At 39.8% G+C, this 17,637-nt stretch overlaps 1 protein-coding gene across 2 annotated transcripts in view; it reads right to left on the bottom strand.

The window, feature by feature from the left end:
* ghrhrb (growth hormone releasing hormone receptor b) overlaps positions 1-13,584 on the bottom strand; it is a 34,915-nt gene extending 21,331 nt beyond the window's left edge. For both annotated transcript variants that reach the window (XM_058778993.1, XM_058778992.1), the window contains exons 1-2: positions 13,260-13,584; positions 8,391-8,499 (exon numbers count right to left, since the gene is read on the bottom strand). In XM_058778993.1, the coding sequence (XP_058634976.1) occupies positions 8,391-8,499; positions 13,260-13,343 (193 nt within the window). In that variant the 5' untranslated portion in view covers positions 13,344-13,584. The remainder of the gene's footprint in view (positions 1-8,390; positions 8,500-13,259) is intronic.
* Between the last annotated feature and the right edge of the window lie 4,053 nt (positions 13,585-17,637).

Below are 17,637 nucleotides of genomic sequence, written 5' to 3'. Positions count from 1 at the left end.
TATCAAAGCACTACTGGAAAAAAAAGCTATGCATTTATTTTTTATGGCTAGGCCATCTGACTGCTTGTGTTGTCTCTGACAGGACAAGCAGAATTTTATCAAATACTTATAGACATTTTTGTAAAATGATTGAAGATCATTTTTGAAAAGCACATCTTTAAGATTCTGCTGTTGCAGAAGTTTCTAGGTATCTATACTGTATATCTGAAGCTCTAATAGGTACGGATTGGATAAATTAATGGCATTAATGGAACTGAATCAATCTTAGTTGTGTAGCAGAACTGTGACTCAACATAATCTCACACATAATTCAACCTAATACACTGAAACTGATAATGGCATTGAGTTCTCAGTAGTGTATTTCACTGAAATACAGCTAAATGGCTGTGCCTCCTCTGTGTATTCATTCAGTGCATTGACACAGACACTAAGTAAAAACATAATGTATTATACTAATATGATAGTATGTATTAATCCTGATATGAAATATGTTATTTTCCCTTGACTCTCAAATTCACTTTAATATGATTCATAGCTATTTATCAGAAATCTTTCAAGTTTTTTCGGTCTTATATTCCTTTCCTTTATTACCTTTTACAACCGTATTTGCCTTTAGGGACTCTCTATTTTATTATAAATAATCTGTTGGGTAAGGTTACTATGAATATGTACCAATGTGCCATAATCTAACACCAAACATCTAATTCACAGCTTGAAAATAATACCATAAAACAACAAAGCACATTAAAAATATTATAATAATTCAAGTCAGCTTGTTTGTTCCCATTTGGAGATAAGTATTGCAGATACACTTTTATTGATATTATCATTTTGAAAGTAATATAAATTAGTATTAAAAAAACAATCAAAAAGTATTCCCAATTCCTTTTAAGAGCTTGACGGGATGATAGTAGCAATGAACATGGCATTCTACATGCTTTCAAGTCATATTTTTATTCAAATAAAGATATTTGGAGAACTATATAACAGCAAATCATTGAACCCATCACTATCACAGAAGCTACTGTTTTTTTGGTATTTGATAACACATGAAATATCCTTTTTATTTTCACCCTATAGAAAATGATGCCTCTCCCAGTGATGATGGAAGGGAGGAAAGGGCAAGAGATGCATTGTGTGTAATGTGGCGTGCAAGGGCAATCTTTTTTTCTGGGAGTTGCTGAATGAATATAATTTAATTGTAAATTCACAGAGGGGCTCTTCTATCACTTCCTGTAGAACTTGACATGTTCTAAATAGTAGAATTGAGGTCATTGTTTTTTTTTTTTTAGCTTAATCTGTTGAGGGGCAGAAAGGTCCACACAATGGAGGACATATGTGATATCTAATTATCACAGATATTACAGTTACCTGAACTGATCTTTCCTATTTTCTTTTTCTCTCTGAATGGGTTCTCTCTCAATCAGTTTCTCAACATTTTCATGCTATAATTTTCTCATTATTTTTAATATATCCTATTACTCTCCATAGACAATAATTGAATGCAGGAGAATATGTTGTACTGAACGCCCACCTGATTGGCTGACCGTTAAGAAGTGGCCACTGAGTCCTGCCCTGCCTCTTTCCTCTCTAACTTAGTGTCAAGCTCAGGCCGCTCTGTAATACATCAAAAGAGGGACATGGCGCCTGCCCTCCTCCTCTCCGTAAGATCAGTGTTAATTAAAGTCTATGTGGAGCAACAAGCAGAGAAACATGGGTTTCAATTAAAGGGGTCATATGATGCGGTTTCTTGTTTTCCTTTTCTTTAGTGTGTTATGTTGCTGTTTGTGCATGTATAAGATCTGCAGAGTTACAAAGCTCAAAGTCCACAAAAGGATTTATTCTATCTAAAAGAGAAGGCTGATCCAGACCGGGCTAAAACGCCTCATTAAAACACGCCCCCACATGTCTACGTCACAATGTGGAAATATGTGCATAATGCCGCCCAAATGTTCACGCAAAGAAAGAAGGTGTGGTTTCAGTAACCGCAGTAGTGTTGAAGCAGTCATGTCAGGGAGACGCTGTGTGTTTCTGTGCGAAAGCAAAAGCACTTTATTCAGCCTTCCGGAAGTAGATGCAGTTAGGAATCATTAAGATTATTTAGTACAGAACAGCACAACCCAAATGTTCGAATCCATGCAACGCATTTTATAGACGACAGTTTTGTGAACCTAAGAGAGTACAAGACTGGCTGTGCACGAAGGCTATTTCTAAAAAAAAAAAAGGGTCAATTCTGACAATCTGGCACTTCTGAATCAGCGACTGTAAGTATGTTTTGTTATTAGTTTAAGTATTTGCTATTGACTGTTCAAATGCGGAGTTTTGCGCCGTGTAGAGTATCGCATTGTGTGTGTGTGTGTGTGAGAGAGAGACAGGGTCACATCACAGTGGAGTCAGCTGTCTTAGCCGCGGCTTGTGTACTGCAAATAACTGTCTTTATATTTACTTTGAAAGCTGAAGCTCGCGATTATGGTAAGGGGCGTTACATTTCCGACGTGTGCTTGTAGTGTTCGGCCAATCACAATTCACTGTGTCAGCTGGCCAATCAGAGCAGACTGTGCTTATCGGAAGGAGGGGCTTTGTAGAAAACGATGCCTTTGAGAGAGGCGGGGCATAGAGGAACTACAATAATGTTGTCACGTCCCTGGACTGTCTTGTGTGTGTTTTGCTCCCCATGTGTGCCCTGTGACCTAGTTTCTGTCTCCCCTTGATTGGTTAATTTGATTCCAGGTGTGTCTCCTTTAGTTCCTTGATTGTCCTGTCTTTAAAACCCCAGTCCTTTCAGTTAGTGTTTGTCGGTCTTTGAACGTCAACGTGAGTGTCAACCTGAGTGTCAACCCGAGTGTCAACCCTGCCTGTGATCTGTTTCCCTATTGTGTTTATTAAACTCCCGTGTTGCTAATTCCTCGTCTCCTCGTTCCTGGTTCCCGTGCTCCCCCGTGTGAGATGTGACAGAAAGACCGACCTATACAGTAACCTCCGTGTTTGTACCCTCCGTTTTGTTTCCGTTTTTACCCAGTGTTTTTTCTTTCCGTTGTGCATCTATGGATCCCTATGTTCGGCCCGAATTCCTCCTCCTCCTGCTGGAGCAGGGGGAACGATCTCTCGAGGACCACACCAGACTATTCCTGATGATAGCTAATGACACCAGCTACCCGGACGGCACGCTCTGCTCATTCTACAACGCAAGTCTGAACACCGCGTGCAGAGCGCTGTCGTCCGAGGATGGTCCTCGAGAGGATTTCGCCGCCGTGGAGTGGATTCTGGTGAGAAACGGATCACCCCTCACCGTCTCTCCCGAGGATGATCTCGCCAGATCCACTCCAGACCCAGAGCCCAGCCCACCAACTCCCAGCGGTACGGAGCATCAGCCCGAGCCCACCGATGACGGAGAGCCATTCCCCGCCGCGATCTGCGAGCCAGCGGCCGGCGACTGAGCGGAAGATCGCCCGGAAGTTGAGCCCAACACGTCAGATCAGGTGCGAGAGCGGCGACGGTGCCCATCGCGAGGGAGCCAACCGTGGGCGGTGTGGCGCGGAGTGGAGCTCCGCCCCTGCATCACGGCTGAGGATGAGCTGATCATCTATCTGGGGCTGCTGGACATGGAGGAGGATTTGCTGGACTGGGAAACGGATCTGGAGGTCAACGCGTTTCCCTTCACCAGCCGCCGTTCGCGGTCCAGGAAAACCCGCCGGCAGAGAGTATGGCAAGCCCGCCGGCAGAGAGTATGGCAAGCCCGCCGGCAGAGAGTATGGCAGCCCACCAGAGCCGGCCCTCGCAAGAGCCCGCCAGTGCCTGCCCTCGCAAGAGCCCGCCAGTGCCTGCCCTCGCAAGAGCCCGCCAGTGCCTGCCCTCGCAGAGCCCGCCAGTGCCTGCCCTCGCAGAGCCCGCCAGTGCCTGCCCTCGCAAGAGCCCTCTAGAGTCTCCGCTGGTTCCGTCCAGCACAGCGCTTCAGCGCCCCCAGTGCCTGCGCCAAGAAGGCGCTCCCAAGAGTCTCCGCTGGTTCCGTCCAGCACAGCGCTCGAGCGCCCCCAGTGCCTGCGCCAAGAAGGCGCTCCCAAGAGTCTCCGCTGGTTCCGTCCAGCACAGCGCTTCAGAGCGCCCCCAGTGCCTGCGCCAAGAAGGCGCTCCCAAGAGTCTCCGCTGGTTCCGTCCAGCACAGCGCTTCAGCGCCCCCAGTGCCTGCGCCAAGAAGGCGCTCCCAAGAGTCTCCGCTGGTTCCGTCCAGCACAGCGCTTCAGCGCCCCCAGTGCCTGCGCCAAGAAGGCGCTCCCAAGAGTCTCCGCTGGTTCCGCCCAGCACAGCGCTTCAGCGCCCCCAGTGCCTGCACCAAGAAGGCGCCTCCCTGTCTCCAGCTGCAAGAGCGCCTCCCTGTCTCCAGCGCTGCAAGAGCGCCTCCCTGTCTCCAGCTGCAAGAGCGCCTCCCTGTCTCCGCTGCAAGAGCGCCTCCCTGTCTCCAGCTGCAAGAGCGCCTCCCTGTCTCCGCGCTGCAAGAGCGTCTCCCTATCTCCGCTGCCAGAGCCGGCCCCTCGCAAGAGCCCGCCAGTGCCTGCCCTCGCAAGAGCCCGCCAGTGCCTGCCCTCGCAAGAGCCCGCCAGTGCCTGCCCTCGCAAGAGCCCGCCAGTGCCTGCCCTCGCAAGAGCCCGCCAGTGCCTGCCCTCGCAAGAGCCCTCTAGAGTCTCCGCTGGTTCCGTCCAGCACAGCGCTTCGAGCGCCCCCAGTGCCTGCGCCAAGAAGGCGCTCCCAAGAGTCTCCGCTGGTTCCGTCCAGCACAGCGCTCGAGCGCCCCCAGTGCCTGCGCCAAGAAGGCGCTCCCAAGAGTCTCCGCTGGTTCCGTCCAGCACAGCGCTTCCAGAGCGCCCCCCAGTGCCTGCGCCAAGAAGGCGCTCCCAAGAGTCTCCGCTGGTTCCGTCCAGCACAGCGCTTCAGCGCCCCCAGTGCCTGCGCCAAGAAGGCGCTCCCAAGAGTCTCCGCTGGTTCCGTCCAGCACAGCGCTTCCGAGCGCCCCCCAGTGCCTACACCAAGAAGGCGCCTCCCTGTCTCCGCTGCAAGAGCGCCTCCTGTCTCCAGCGCTGCAAGCGCCTCCCTGTCTCCGCGCTGCAAGAGCGCCTCCCTGTCTCCGCGCTGCAAGAGCGCCTCCCTGTCTCCGCGCTGCAAGAGCGCCTCCCTGTCTCCGCGCTGCAAGAGCGTCTCCCTATCTCCGCGCTGCCAGTGCCGGCCCCTCGCAAGTGCCCCCCAGTGCCTGCGCCACGAAGGCGCTTCCAAGAGTCCCCGCTGGTCCCGTCCAGCACCGCGCTGCCAGAGCGCCCCCCAGTGCCTGCACCAAGAAGGCGGTGGTCCTCCCGGTGGTCCGTCCTCCTCCTGAGCCTCCGCCATGGTTCCCACCCGTTTCCCCCCCCCTCTGTTGTTCCACGGTGCGAGGACGCACCTTCCGGGAGGGGGGAGTAATGTCACGTCCCTGGACTGTCTTGTGTGTGTTTTGCTCCCCATGTGTGCCCTGTGACCTAGTTTCTGTCTCCCCTTGATTGGTTAATTTGATTCCAGGTGTGTCTCCTTTAGTTCCTTGATTGTCCTGTCTTTAAAACCCCAGTCCTTTCAGTTAGTGTTTGTCGGTCTTTGAACGTCAACGTGAGTGTCAACCTGAGTGTCAACCCGAGTGTCAACCCTGCCTGTGATCTGTTTCCCTATTGTGTTTATTAAACTCCCGTGTTGCTAATTCCTCGTCTCCTCGTTCCTGGTTCCCGTGCTCCCCCGTGTGAGATGTGACAAATGTACAGTATTTGAAAAAGAATGTGTTTTTTGAACATTAAAGCATGCCAATATATTCTGTAACACCAAATACACAAAATAATGATCTTTAAAATAGCATCATATGACCCCTTTAAGAAGTCAAGGGCAGCACTTATACCTGCACTGATTCTGGTATACTGACTTCTAAAAACCTCTGATTATGTCTGAACCACACTCGCTAATGCTCGACAAAGATGGAAACGAGACACTTATACCGGCATATCAGCCCAGGGATGCCTAATACCTGGAAAAATTCTCATTTATCTTAATCCTGGATTAGTTCTCCAGCCAGCTTGCTTTGAGACAATCACCTGAGGCATAAATGTGATAAATTACTCTAAAGCTGAAGGAAAGTATGTCATGACAATGCTAATTGTCTGACAACAAGAAAGTGCACAGTCTGGCAGGAGACAGGAATAATACACAAAATGTCAATTTGACACTTTTAAGAGTCCTCTAAAAACAAATTGGGTACTTATAAAAAGCAATGTTAATATTAAAATATATAATGAAAATTTACATTTTTTAAATAATTAATTGTAAATTATTTATTTAATTAGACAGAAAATACACTTACAATTTATTACAATTTAAAATAAGTGTTTTTTTATTTGAATATATTTTAAAATCGAATTTTCTTCCTGTGATGGCAAGGCCATTGCTCCAGTCTTCAGTTTCACAAAATCCTTCAGAAATGATTCTAATTTGCTGATTTTGTGCTCAGTTATTATAAATTATTATTCATTGTTTCTTAACAGAAACAATTCATCTTATTGACTGCATATTATCTTAGGAAACTCATTATGTTTTGCATTATAAATTTTTAAATGATGTTTGCTCCACTAACTTAAATTAAGAAATTAATTTGTCTCATCAACATTTGTCATGCCCACAGAGGCTGCTTTCTCATTTCTACACTTCTATTTGCAGATATGAGACAGGGCTCGAGTCACCTCTTACTCTGTCAAATAAGAGTCTCTTGAGAAACTGGAAGATACACAGTTAAGATTTTTGAAATATCATTTTGCTGCATTACAAAGACAAATCCTCTTTATGGACAGTTTGTGGTGGTGAAAATGACTGGAAAGACAATCTCTATGCAGGAGCATCGATTTTCAGTGTAATTCATAATCCCGTGTATCAGTTTAAACTCTGCTAAATATAGTTTAAATGCCAACAGTGAGTAATGATAATGATATTCCGCTCAAAGTCTACACAATTACAGCTAATATGAGGATTTATAAGGGTTTAGTGCAATAAGTTACTGTCATTCTCAAATCCTTCCAGAGTTTGAAGGCAGCTAAGCTGAAAAGAGTTTCATTTACATATAAAAGAAGGCTGTGTCCAATGTGTTTAGAGTGTGTATATTTAATAAACAAATCTGAATATTAAACAGCAGCAAATATTCATGTGCTTCAGCTTTCCTGCTGCTGTGATGTGTGTTGAGAGCATTTGGCTGTCCAAACCTGTTTATGGAAATAATTTCATTAGGTTTACTAAGGGTGGTACAGAGGTCACCACTGACTTCATGGAAAACACTATACTATATACATATTCTGTGTACTCAGTTTTGTTCAACAATGGGAGGTACAATGAATCAAGTGGTAAATTTAAGGTTTTCCATGGATATTTTTATACAAAGATCCTGCCTTTTTAGGTGTTAAAAGGCCATCTCCTTTTAAATTGGAGATGACCACGATGTGACCAAGAACTATCTATCTATCTATCTATCTATCTATCTATCTATCTATCTATCTATCTATCTATCTATCTATCTATCTATCTATCTATCTGTACTGTTGTTTGTCTAACTTTTTTTATTTTATTGTATTTAATATACCTAACGTTATATTTTATTTCTGTTTTGTCGAATATAATGTAAATCAACAAAAGTAAAAAGGAAAACCACATACTGGAATAACTGGAAGAGTTAAATAAATTGCCCATTAAATTGACCTAAATCAGAAATATATATATATATATATATATATATATATATATATATATATATATATATATATATATATATATATACTTTTTTAAAGACAACATAAATGTATGTTTATCCATAAAGTGCTTTACAGATTATTTCTAAAGTTGACTAAGCTGTTATGAAAAGACATAAAATCAATATCCCTGAAAAGCAGTAAACCTCTGTCTACAAATATTACGTTTAATGCATCTTAAAACCTTAGTGAACAGAATCATGCCTAAAATATGATTCATTATCCTTTGATCACTGACAATGAAAGCACAGTGCAAGGAGTTGTATTGATCCTTTCTACTGATCTTCACCCTTCATCAGCAGCCAAAATTGAACTTCTGTTTGAATAACTGCCTTTAATCTCCTAAATCTCTACACATAATTGCATCCTTTATGCCTATATAGGAAAGTGTAATGCTTAAAATTGTAAACCTAGTTTTCAGCTCACCAATCAACCAGAAACACTCTCAGTCTGAGAATCATGCTCATCATGAATCTCTCAAAAAATCATGCCCATCTCAAAAAATGTACTATGACCAATCAGCAACTGGACAGACATTAAGGACATAAAGAGATCTAAAGTAATGAGGATTATAATTCAGATGGGCGAGCTCACCAGTGATATTGTTGCTGTTGCGGGCCTCTTGTCTTTGAGTGTGAATGCACTGCTCTCGAGCCTTCATATGCTCAGCCACCACAGCACATGCTGGATGAATCGTTTCCACCTGATGATGATTAAAAAAAAAAATGTGTGAGGCAAATGAAAGTACAAACTGCAGTACATATTAAGAAAACTACATAAACATGCTGAGCCCATTAGAGAAAGCTGGTTAAAGAGCAGTTTCACAATTTCAGTCACTTGCCATTAAGTCAAATTGACAATCAGGAAAAATTCTAACATTTCAAATATTATTTGCATTCATTTAACTCCATTTGTGTTTTACAGAAGAAAGATCACATGGGTTTCAAAAAGACAAAAGTGCTGCAGAATAGTTATTTTTTGGGGTTAACAGATTTGAAATACACTGTATGTCTATATAAAGGATCTAAATATTTATCAGACTGAGACTTAAAGCATCTTGTCAATAAACCCCAGCCACACAGCAAAATTAGTCCAAAAAATCTCATTATCTCCGAAGCAGCCATTGAACCAATTTGAGCCTCTCATGCCATCATTTACTATAATTAAATGTATTACAGATAGACAGAGAAATAAAGAGAGAATGAACGTATGACAAAATGTGTGGGATGCCGTCTCATCGACAACATAAAAAGGAAAAGTTGCTTCTGTTTCACCTCTTTGCTGCATAAAAAGACCTGTAATGGCCGCCCACTTATTCCTGAGAGGAATGAGAGAGAGTCAGAGGTGGGTGAATGCTAATGATCCGATTAAGCCTGAGGTTACTGGGGAACGAGCAGTAGCAACAGATTCAGAAGTTCCTGAAACAGACCTACATTTCTCCAAAGGAAAACAGAGATGGTGAATCATAACAATACTAGAAAAAAGTGAATTGTGGTATTTATTCTAGAGGGACGCCTCAGGGGTCTGTGTGTCATATCAATCATCCTCTACGTGCAAATCGAATCAATAGTATGACGTCAGCATGGAAATCAAAGATAAACGTTCCAGCTATGTTGACTATTATTCATCCAGTGGTGAAAGTCATGTTTATGTTGCCTTCACTGAGCTAATAGGCAGAAATGGATGTTGTTGGGACACACATTAATGCAGTCGGTGAAAACGCTAGTGTGAATGTGTTTACGGCTGTTTGTGTTTAGAAAAGTCTGCATGTTTGCTTGTCTATTTGCCTGCGAGTGCTTGCTAGTGCTTGTGTTCTCTCCAAATTCAAAACCAGAACAGATGGTTGCACTGTTGGTTTCGGTGACCTCTGCCGTCTGCTGGCAGGTGAGATAAGAGAGGAGGGAATGTGGATGAGTTAGGGAAGTTTTCTCAGGGTTAGATGCAGTGCATTTGTACAACAAAGTTAAAGAATGTCTCATAAACATGTCTCACACATCTCAAATTGAATCTGAATCATCAGGGCGGACAACTGATTTCAAATACCTAGCAAAAAACACCCATCTTATAATGCAGAAAAAACGGTAATAATTCAAAATATAACCCATTTTAAAGAAAGTTATTGGTTGACAATTTGAATAGAGCCACAGGACAAATACCCATGACTTCTATCTGTGCACCACCAAAACACTGCGATGGTAATATTTCCACCAATTATATAGGTTTTTCAGCCTCTAACCAATGTACAAAATACAAAATGTAAAATTTAGATTAACATACATTGTCATTAATTACTCCAATAATGATTAAAACATCAAAGTAAAAGTAATCCACTGCACTCCAGAAAAATATAAGTCATTAGAAGGCACACTTAAAGTAAATTTAAACTTGTCAAAGTCTCACAATTGGCCTCAATTGGAATCTGACATAATTTTTTGTTATCAACCTTTTTTTTTTACACACGGAATCTGACATTATTAACATCAAACCTGGTGCCAGGCTTTGAGTGTGAATGAGATTTGTACGTTATGAAAGATAGGAACCTTTTTTTTTTTTTGAAGAATAGTGACTTTTACAAAGCTTTCATATGGCTTGGTAATTCTTGGAATGCAGTATGCACAATGCAGTATGTATAAGTAATAGAGTTTTTGGTATTTTGGATTCTTTTGTGTTTCACAGACAACAGAAAACAGGGTTTTAACCAACATGAGGGTGAGTAAATGATAAACCCTAAAAGTTTATTCTTGGCTAATGATAAACTCCCCCAAAAAAAGTTTATCCAAAGGTAAACACATCGATTACTCTGAAATGAGCCGAATACGACACCAGAGTGACATATTTGGTGGTAGAGGATAAAAATAGCTAGATTGAAATCAGAAATAAACCAGAAAAGGAAATTTTATTTTGTTTGCATTTGCATTCTATAAAAATATAATTTGCGTAAATAAAGAGCGCTTGGTAAAACTGGACGTTTTGTAGTTAGGGAAAAAGATGCATGTTTGCTTTGAAACACCACACAGTATAATGGAAAAACTGTTTAGTCAATTCTCCTCTAAATGTATTTTAAAATGAGACTGTCTGTATAAATGTGCAGTTAAATATTTGTATAAAAGAAGAAATCAAAAAGCACTGGTTTGAAAAACAGACACACATCGTGTTTTCAAGTTTTCAGTTGTGTGTGTGAGTATCTATAAAGAGTGTGAATATTCAAAAGATTGATGGAGATTTGTGTGGGAAAATTTGGCAAGACAAACTGCTGCGGTTATTTAAAAATGTTATGCCACTGAATGCATAATAACCTCTTTTCTTATGTTTACAGTGCATGTAATTAGCATATTAAACTCAACCAGATACTACAAATCTCCCTGGCATTTCCTCAAGCCAAGGCCAAGGCTCAATTAGGACATATAGAAATTGTGAAGGGAAAAGTGACGAGAAAATACCCTGATGCATCACTCCAACAAATTTCATTTGAGCTGCAGAACGTAAAATCGCACTCAGGATCCCCAGTGTGGGTAAGAGAGAAAAGAAGTGCAGAGAAAAAACAAACAAACAAACAAACCAGTTGTATCCTACCAGCACTGGTGACACACCAGGGCAATAAAGCAATTGGTTTCAATTAAACAATCCACAGGATTTGACTGCTCCCATGTGGCTCTAAAAGTCCCCAAAAGGTCAAGTCTCCTATCTCAGCAAAACCAATTATGGCACATCTGCTGATAAAGGGTATTCAAGGCTGCTTCCATATGTCTCCCCACAAATTTGCACCATGAAATGTATCATTGGCCCAAAAATGATAGAGCAGTGTGCTAAAAATCCCTTTATGGCCACATATCTAAATATCTCAAACAGATAAGTAAATAGACACCTGTTGTCTTGAATAACTCTAGCCTCTGCACTGGTGACCTGATCAGAAATATTGAATAAGTAGATAGGGCAAATAAAGAAGAAAAATAACTGACCGATAAGAACCCTGTTATTAGTCAGATAGCATCCAGTGGCCCTGAGGAAGAGGCTCATGAACACATGGAATCATTATTATAGGAAATGAACCTCCAATCAGGAAAGGAAAGCCATATCATTAGAGGGAGCACCAAACAACAACTACATTTAATTACAATATTGATTTGTGCTCTTCTTGTGAAGCCTGTGATCCTCAGAAATTAGAATGATGATCCACCTTTGCATAACACAAAGGTTTGGAAATCCTGAGTGGGGTTTTTTGTTTGTTTTGTTTTTTGAAGGCCAATCAGTCACATGAATTGCACGCTTAATTTTCATAACAGGAACCTAATTTTGCCACGCCGGTTAAAACATGACAGTGTTCCTGTACTGGAAATGGTCATCAAAACATCATTAAAAGGAGGCCAGGATCTCAGGTCAGTACTGCTAATCAAATCAACATCTGTGACACATCAGCATCACAACATTAAATATAGCCGATACAGCACATTAAATATAGCACTGGACTGATCCCTAGATGATACAGTGGCAATCAAATGGCATGGATTATATTTCATCTACATCATTAGCTCAGTATAATGCCTTTTAAAATAAATGTATCTTTTGTGCATATCTATTTATTTTTACATTTATATTTATTCTCTCTCAAGGACATCTCTCCTAAATCTGCAGGCAGTGCTATTACGAATACTTTCACTTTTACGATATGCCACTCAAACAGCATACACTATACATTTTCTAAGTCAGTGGTGCAGTGCAATGCCTTTTAAAATAGATATGTAAGTCTCTCTCAAGAAAACCACCTGAATCTGGAGGAAAATGTTAATATATTTTGATTTCAGGGCCATTTTAAAACAGTTTTAAGTTGTATGACATGTCATTCCAACAGCATACACCATACTTTGTCTACATCAGTGGTACAGTGTGATCCTTCTAAAATAAATATGCAAATATCTCTCAAGGAAATCTCACCTGATTCTGGAAGCAAATGCTAATATTTGCCATGACATACTTTAAGAAAGCCCACTTAATTCTATGGTTTGTCACGCTATACCCAATTTAAAGCAGTATTTGTTAATTATTTCAACATAACTATAATTACATATTTAATTATTTCATATTAATTATATTTGCACTTTTAAAAATTAATTTGTTACAAAAAAGGTGAATAGAAATAGTGATAATGTAGCCAAATTATACTGTAACATTACACCCTATAAGTGAATATGTATTTTAACCTACAATGAGGTTAATTGGGGGGGAAATCCATAAATATGTTATACAACTAGCCTAACCAATTTTAATATCAGGGACATATTAAATTTCTGCCCATAGCAGAAATCACTGGCCACAATGCATATGATCAATTTGCAAAGACTTTCAATAATTGTAATCAAAATCATGGAACTGCACAAAATTAATTGTTATATATAGTGTATCAATAACATATTACAATATTTTGTATAAATGTTAAGAGCATAGAATCACACATTGATAACTTACTGCCTTCCAGTTGCTCTGGTGAATCCCCAAACTCAGTAAAACGGCGACCAGTCTTACAGTTGACCAAGTTCTGAAGAGAAACATAATTAATGCTCCAGTATAATAGGAAAGAATGAAGTTTGTTAGTGTCTAACCAAATAACACAGGAGCCTCTGTTAGATCTCTGGATGTTTTCCAGAAGTCTCGATGTCTCCAATCATACTGCTAGCTGCCGTTCGGCACAAATGCTCAGTCCTACATAATGTCTTATAGAGCTCGTAATATTTGTAATTGAATCACGCGTCTCGTCCTCATAACAGACCGTCAACAACCTGTCGTTGTGAGTTCCCAGCACACACTGGGCAGAAGAGTGGCGCGCGTGGTGAAATGAAGGCACTGTACGCCTCCCGTTTACGCACGAAATGCCGGTGACTTCACTCATTAGATAAACTCTGATTTCCAGTCATACACTTATTAAAACTGTTTGGGGGAAAACAAACAAAACAGCCAAATTGCCCGCGAGAGAATGGGACGGAGGCTTGCAGTTACGTAAATTCATCAACTCCTGAAATACAATTAATTGGAGTAAAATATTATTGTTTGTATTATTAAATATATTTAATTTAGCAATTTAGCCTACCAATGTTTTTCCAGCTCCTACCCTGCACCTATCATTTAGGCTATCGATGCTAAACATGCTACATCACATACATAACCTAAACGTTAACAATTTGTTTTGAGGACTTTGCAACTTTATATGAAAGGTGAAGGAACATAATGTAAATGTTAATGTAGTCCTATGTTTTATTTATTTATTTATTTATTTTTAAACAGTCACTAGGACCCATTTCTCAGTACTTAAGTCTTAATTCAGTCAGTCACCATCTTATTTGGCACAGCAGTAAAATTTCACTTCCAGAATCTAAGTAGCCACTATCACTATTTTTAATAATCTTTTCTTTGACAAATTAAGTAGGATACAGCTATCTATAATGTATTAAATCTTCCAAAACACTTCAAAGATGTCTAAAATTATGTCATTCATCAAACACACTTTGTCACTCATAAAACAAAGTATTATACAATGTTTTCTTTTGTAAAATGACACCTCTCAACTATTTAGAATCCACTGCATTGTTACATTACAGTACAAAATTATTCCTGAGATGTCCCCTTATGTTTAGACATTGAATTAGAAGAATTGTATGGAAGCCCGTTTCCGCCACTGAATAAAAAAATAAAACAAGGTAATTGCGACTTTTTATCTCACAATTCTGACTTTTTTTCTCGCAATTCTGAGATATAAAGTCGCAATTCTGAGATATAAACTCGCAATTCTGAGATATAAACTCGCAATTCTGACTCTTTTTTTCTCAGAATTCTGAGATGTAAACTCGCAATTCTGACTTTTTTTCTCGCAATTCTGAGATATAAACTCGCAATTCTGAGATATAAAGTCGCAATTCTGAGATATAAACTCCCAATTCTGACTTTTTTTTCCTCCGAATTCTGAGATATAAAGTCGCAATTGCGACTTTTTATCTCGCAATTCTGACTTTTTTTCTCGCAATTGCGAGTTAATATCTCACAACTCTGACTTTCTCGCGCAATAGGAAACCACTCTCCGTGTAAGGCTTTGCAGTGCTTTGTTCAATTTGCACTATCAAAATGAACTAGATGAATGCTGCGTCTGAATATGATTTTTGAACAAACATACAAATGACTAATTATTCTCCATTTCTGTGTTTTGCGCTCGCGGTTGGACAGTACCATTACCGCTGGGGAGGGTGCGGGAGGGGGGACGGCGCGCACAGCTTTCAGACACAATATTCTTCATTTCTTTATATTTCAGAGTTTGAGGCAGCTTCTATCGCGTTATTTTAACAACAGCTGTCAAGCCAAAAACGTATTATTGTAACATGAGAGGGAGTATATGAATGCACGCAGGTGGATTTCCTTCACTCTCGCATAAAACGCGCTTTCATCTCTATGTTCTTGCTCTAGAATGATCTTATCTCCTATATTTAATGTTGTAAGATATCGACCAAGCAAGACATCCCCGATGAAAATTGTAAATAAATTAAGGATTCATTATTTATTAGTTAGTATTAGTTATTATTTTAAGTATTTTTTTTTAAATTATTTGGTCAGTTATATATGAAGGGTTCAGATGCAAAAGCATCTAAGTGCTATCTGAATTTTTCTTCTAAAATGAGCATTTTTCTCAGGCTCCTATGTTTATGTTCAGTTATTTCACTTTAATGACAATTAAAAGAACCTGTACCTGAGAAAAAATGCTCTCATTTTAGAAGGAAATTTCAGATAGCACTTAGAGGCTTTTGCATCTGAACCCTTCATATATAACTGACTAAATAAAAATAATAATAAAAAATAATAAAAATACTTAAAATAATAACTAATAGGCTACTAACTAATAAATAATGAATCCTTAATTTATTTACAATTTTCATCGGAGATGCCTTGCTTGGTCGATATCTTACAACATTAAATATAGGAGATACGATCATTCTAGAGCAAGAACAGATGAAAGCGCGTTTTATGCGAGAGTGAAAGAAATCCACCTGCGTGCATTCATATACTCCCTCTCATGTTACAATAATACGTTTTTGGCTTGACAGCTGTTGTTAAAATAACGCGATAGAAGCTGCCTCAAACTCAGAAATATAAAGAAATGAAGAATATTGTGTCTGAAAGCTGTGCGCGCCGTCCCCCCTCCCGCACCCTCCCCAGCGGTAATGGTACTGTCCAACCGCGAGCGCAAAACACAGAAATGGAGAATAATTAGTCATTTGTATGTTTGTTCAAAAAAAGTCAGAATTCTGAGATGTAAACTCGCAATTCTGACTCTTTTTTCTCAGAATTCTGAGATATAAAGTCGCAATTCTGAGATATAAACTGCAATTCTGAGATATAAAGTCGCAATTGCGACTTTATATCTCAGAACTCTGAGAAAAAGTCAGAATTCTGAGATATAAACTCGCAATTCTGAGATATAAAGTCGCAATTCTGAGATATAAAGTCGCAATTGCGACTTTATATCTCAGAACTCTGAGAAAAAGTCAGAATTGGAGTTTATATCTCAGAATTGCGGTTTATATCTCAGAATTGCGGTTTATATCTCAGAATTGCGGTTTATATCTCAGAATTGCGGTTTATATCTCAGAATTGCGGTTTATATCTCAGAATTGCGGTTTATATCTCAGAACTCTGAGAAAAAGTCAGAATTGGAGTTTATATCTCAGAACTCTGAGAAAAAGTCAGAATTCTGAGATGTAAACTCGCAATTCTGACTTTTTCTCGCAATTCTGAGATATAAACTCGCAATTGCGACTTTTTATCTCGCAATTCTGACTCTTTTTTCTCAGAATTCTGAGATGTAAACTCGCAATTCTGAGATATAAACTGCAATTCTGAGATATAAACTCGCAATTGCGACTTTATATCTCAGAACTCTGAAAAAAGTCAGAATTGGAGTTTATATCTCAGAATTGCGGTTTATATCTCAGAACTCTGAGAAAAAGTCAGAATTGGAGTTTATATCTCAGAATTGCGGTTTATATCTCAGAATTGCGGTTTATATCTCAGAACTCTGAGAAAAAGTCAGAATTGGAGTTTATATCTCAGAATTGCGGTTTATATCTCAGAACTCTGAGAAAAAGTCAGAATTCTGAGATGTAAACTCGCAATTCTGACTCTTTTTTCTCAGAATTCTGAGATGTAAACTCGCAATTCTGACTCTTTTTTCTCAGAATTCTGAGATGTAAACTCGCAATTCTGAGATATAAACTCGCAATTCTGACTTTTTCTCGCAATTCTGAGATATAAACTGCAATTCTGAGATATAAACTGCAATTCTGAGATATAAACTCGCAATTCTGACTCTTTTTTCTCAGAATTCTGAGATGTAAACTCGCAATTCTGAGATATAAACTGCAATTCTGAGATATAAACTGCAATTCTGAGATATAAACTCGCAATTCTGAGATATAAACTGCAATTCTGAGATATAAACTGCAATTCTGAGATATAAACTGCAATTCTGAGATATAAACTGCAATTCTGAGATATAAACTGCAATTCTGAGATATAAACTGCAATTCTGAGATATAAACTGCAATTCTGAGATATAAACTGCAATTCTGAGATATAAACTCGCAATTGCGACTTTTTATCTCACAATTCTGACTTTTTCTCGCAATTCTGAGATATAAACTCGCAATTGCGACTTTATATCTCAGAACTCTGAAAAAAGTCAGAATTCTGAGATGTAAACTCGCAATTCTGAGATATAAACTCGCAATTGCGACTTTATATCTCAGAACTCTGAAAAAAGTCAGAATTGGAGTTTATATCTCAGAATTGCGAAAAAAGTCAGAAT

This window comes from Onychostoma macrolepis, chromosome 06 (genome assembly GCF_012432095.1).
Source record: "Onychostoma macrolepis isolate SWU-2019 chromosome 06, ASM1243209v1, whole genome shotgun sequence".
NCBI lineage: Eukaryota > Metazoa > Chordata > Actinopteri > Cypriniformes > Cyprinidae > Onychostoma > Onychostoma macrolepis.
Note: the sequence above shows the minus strand (reverse complement) of the source record. Positions and strands in the feature narration are given on the sequence as shown.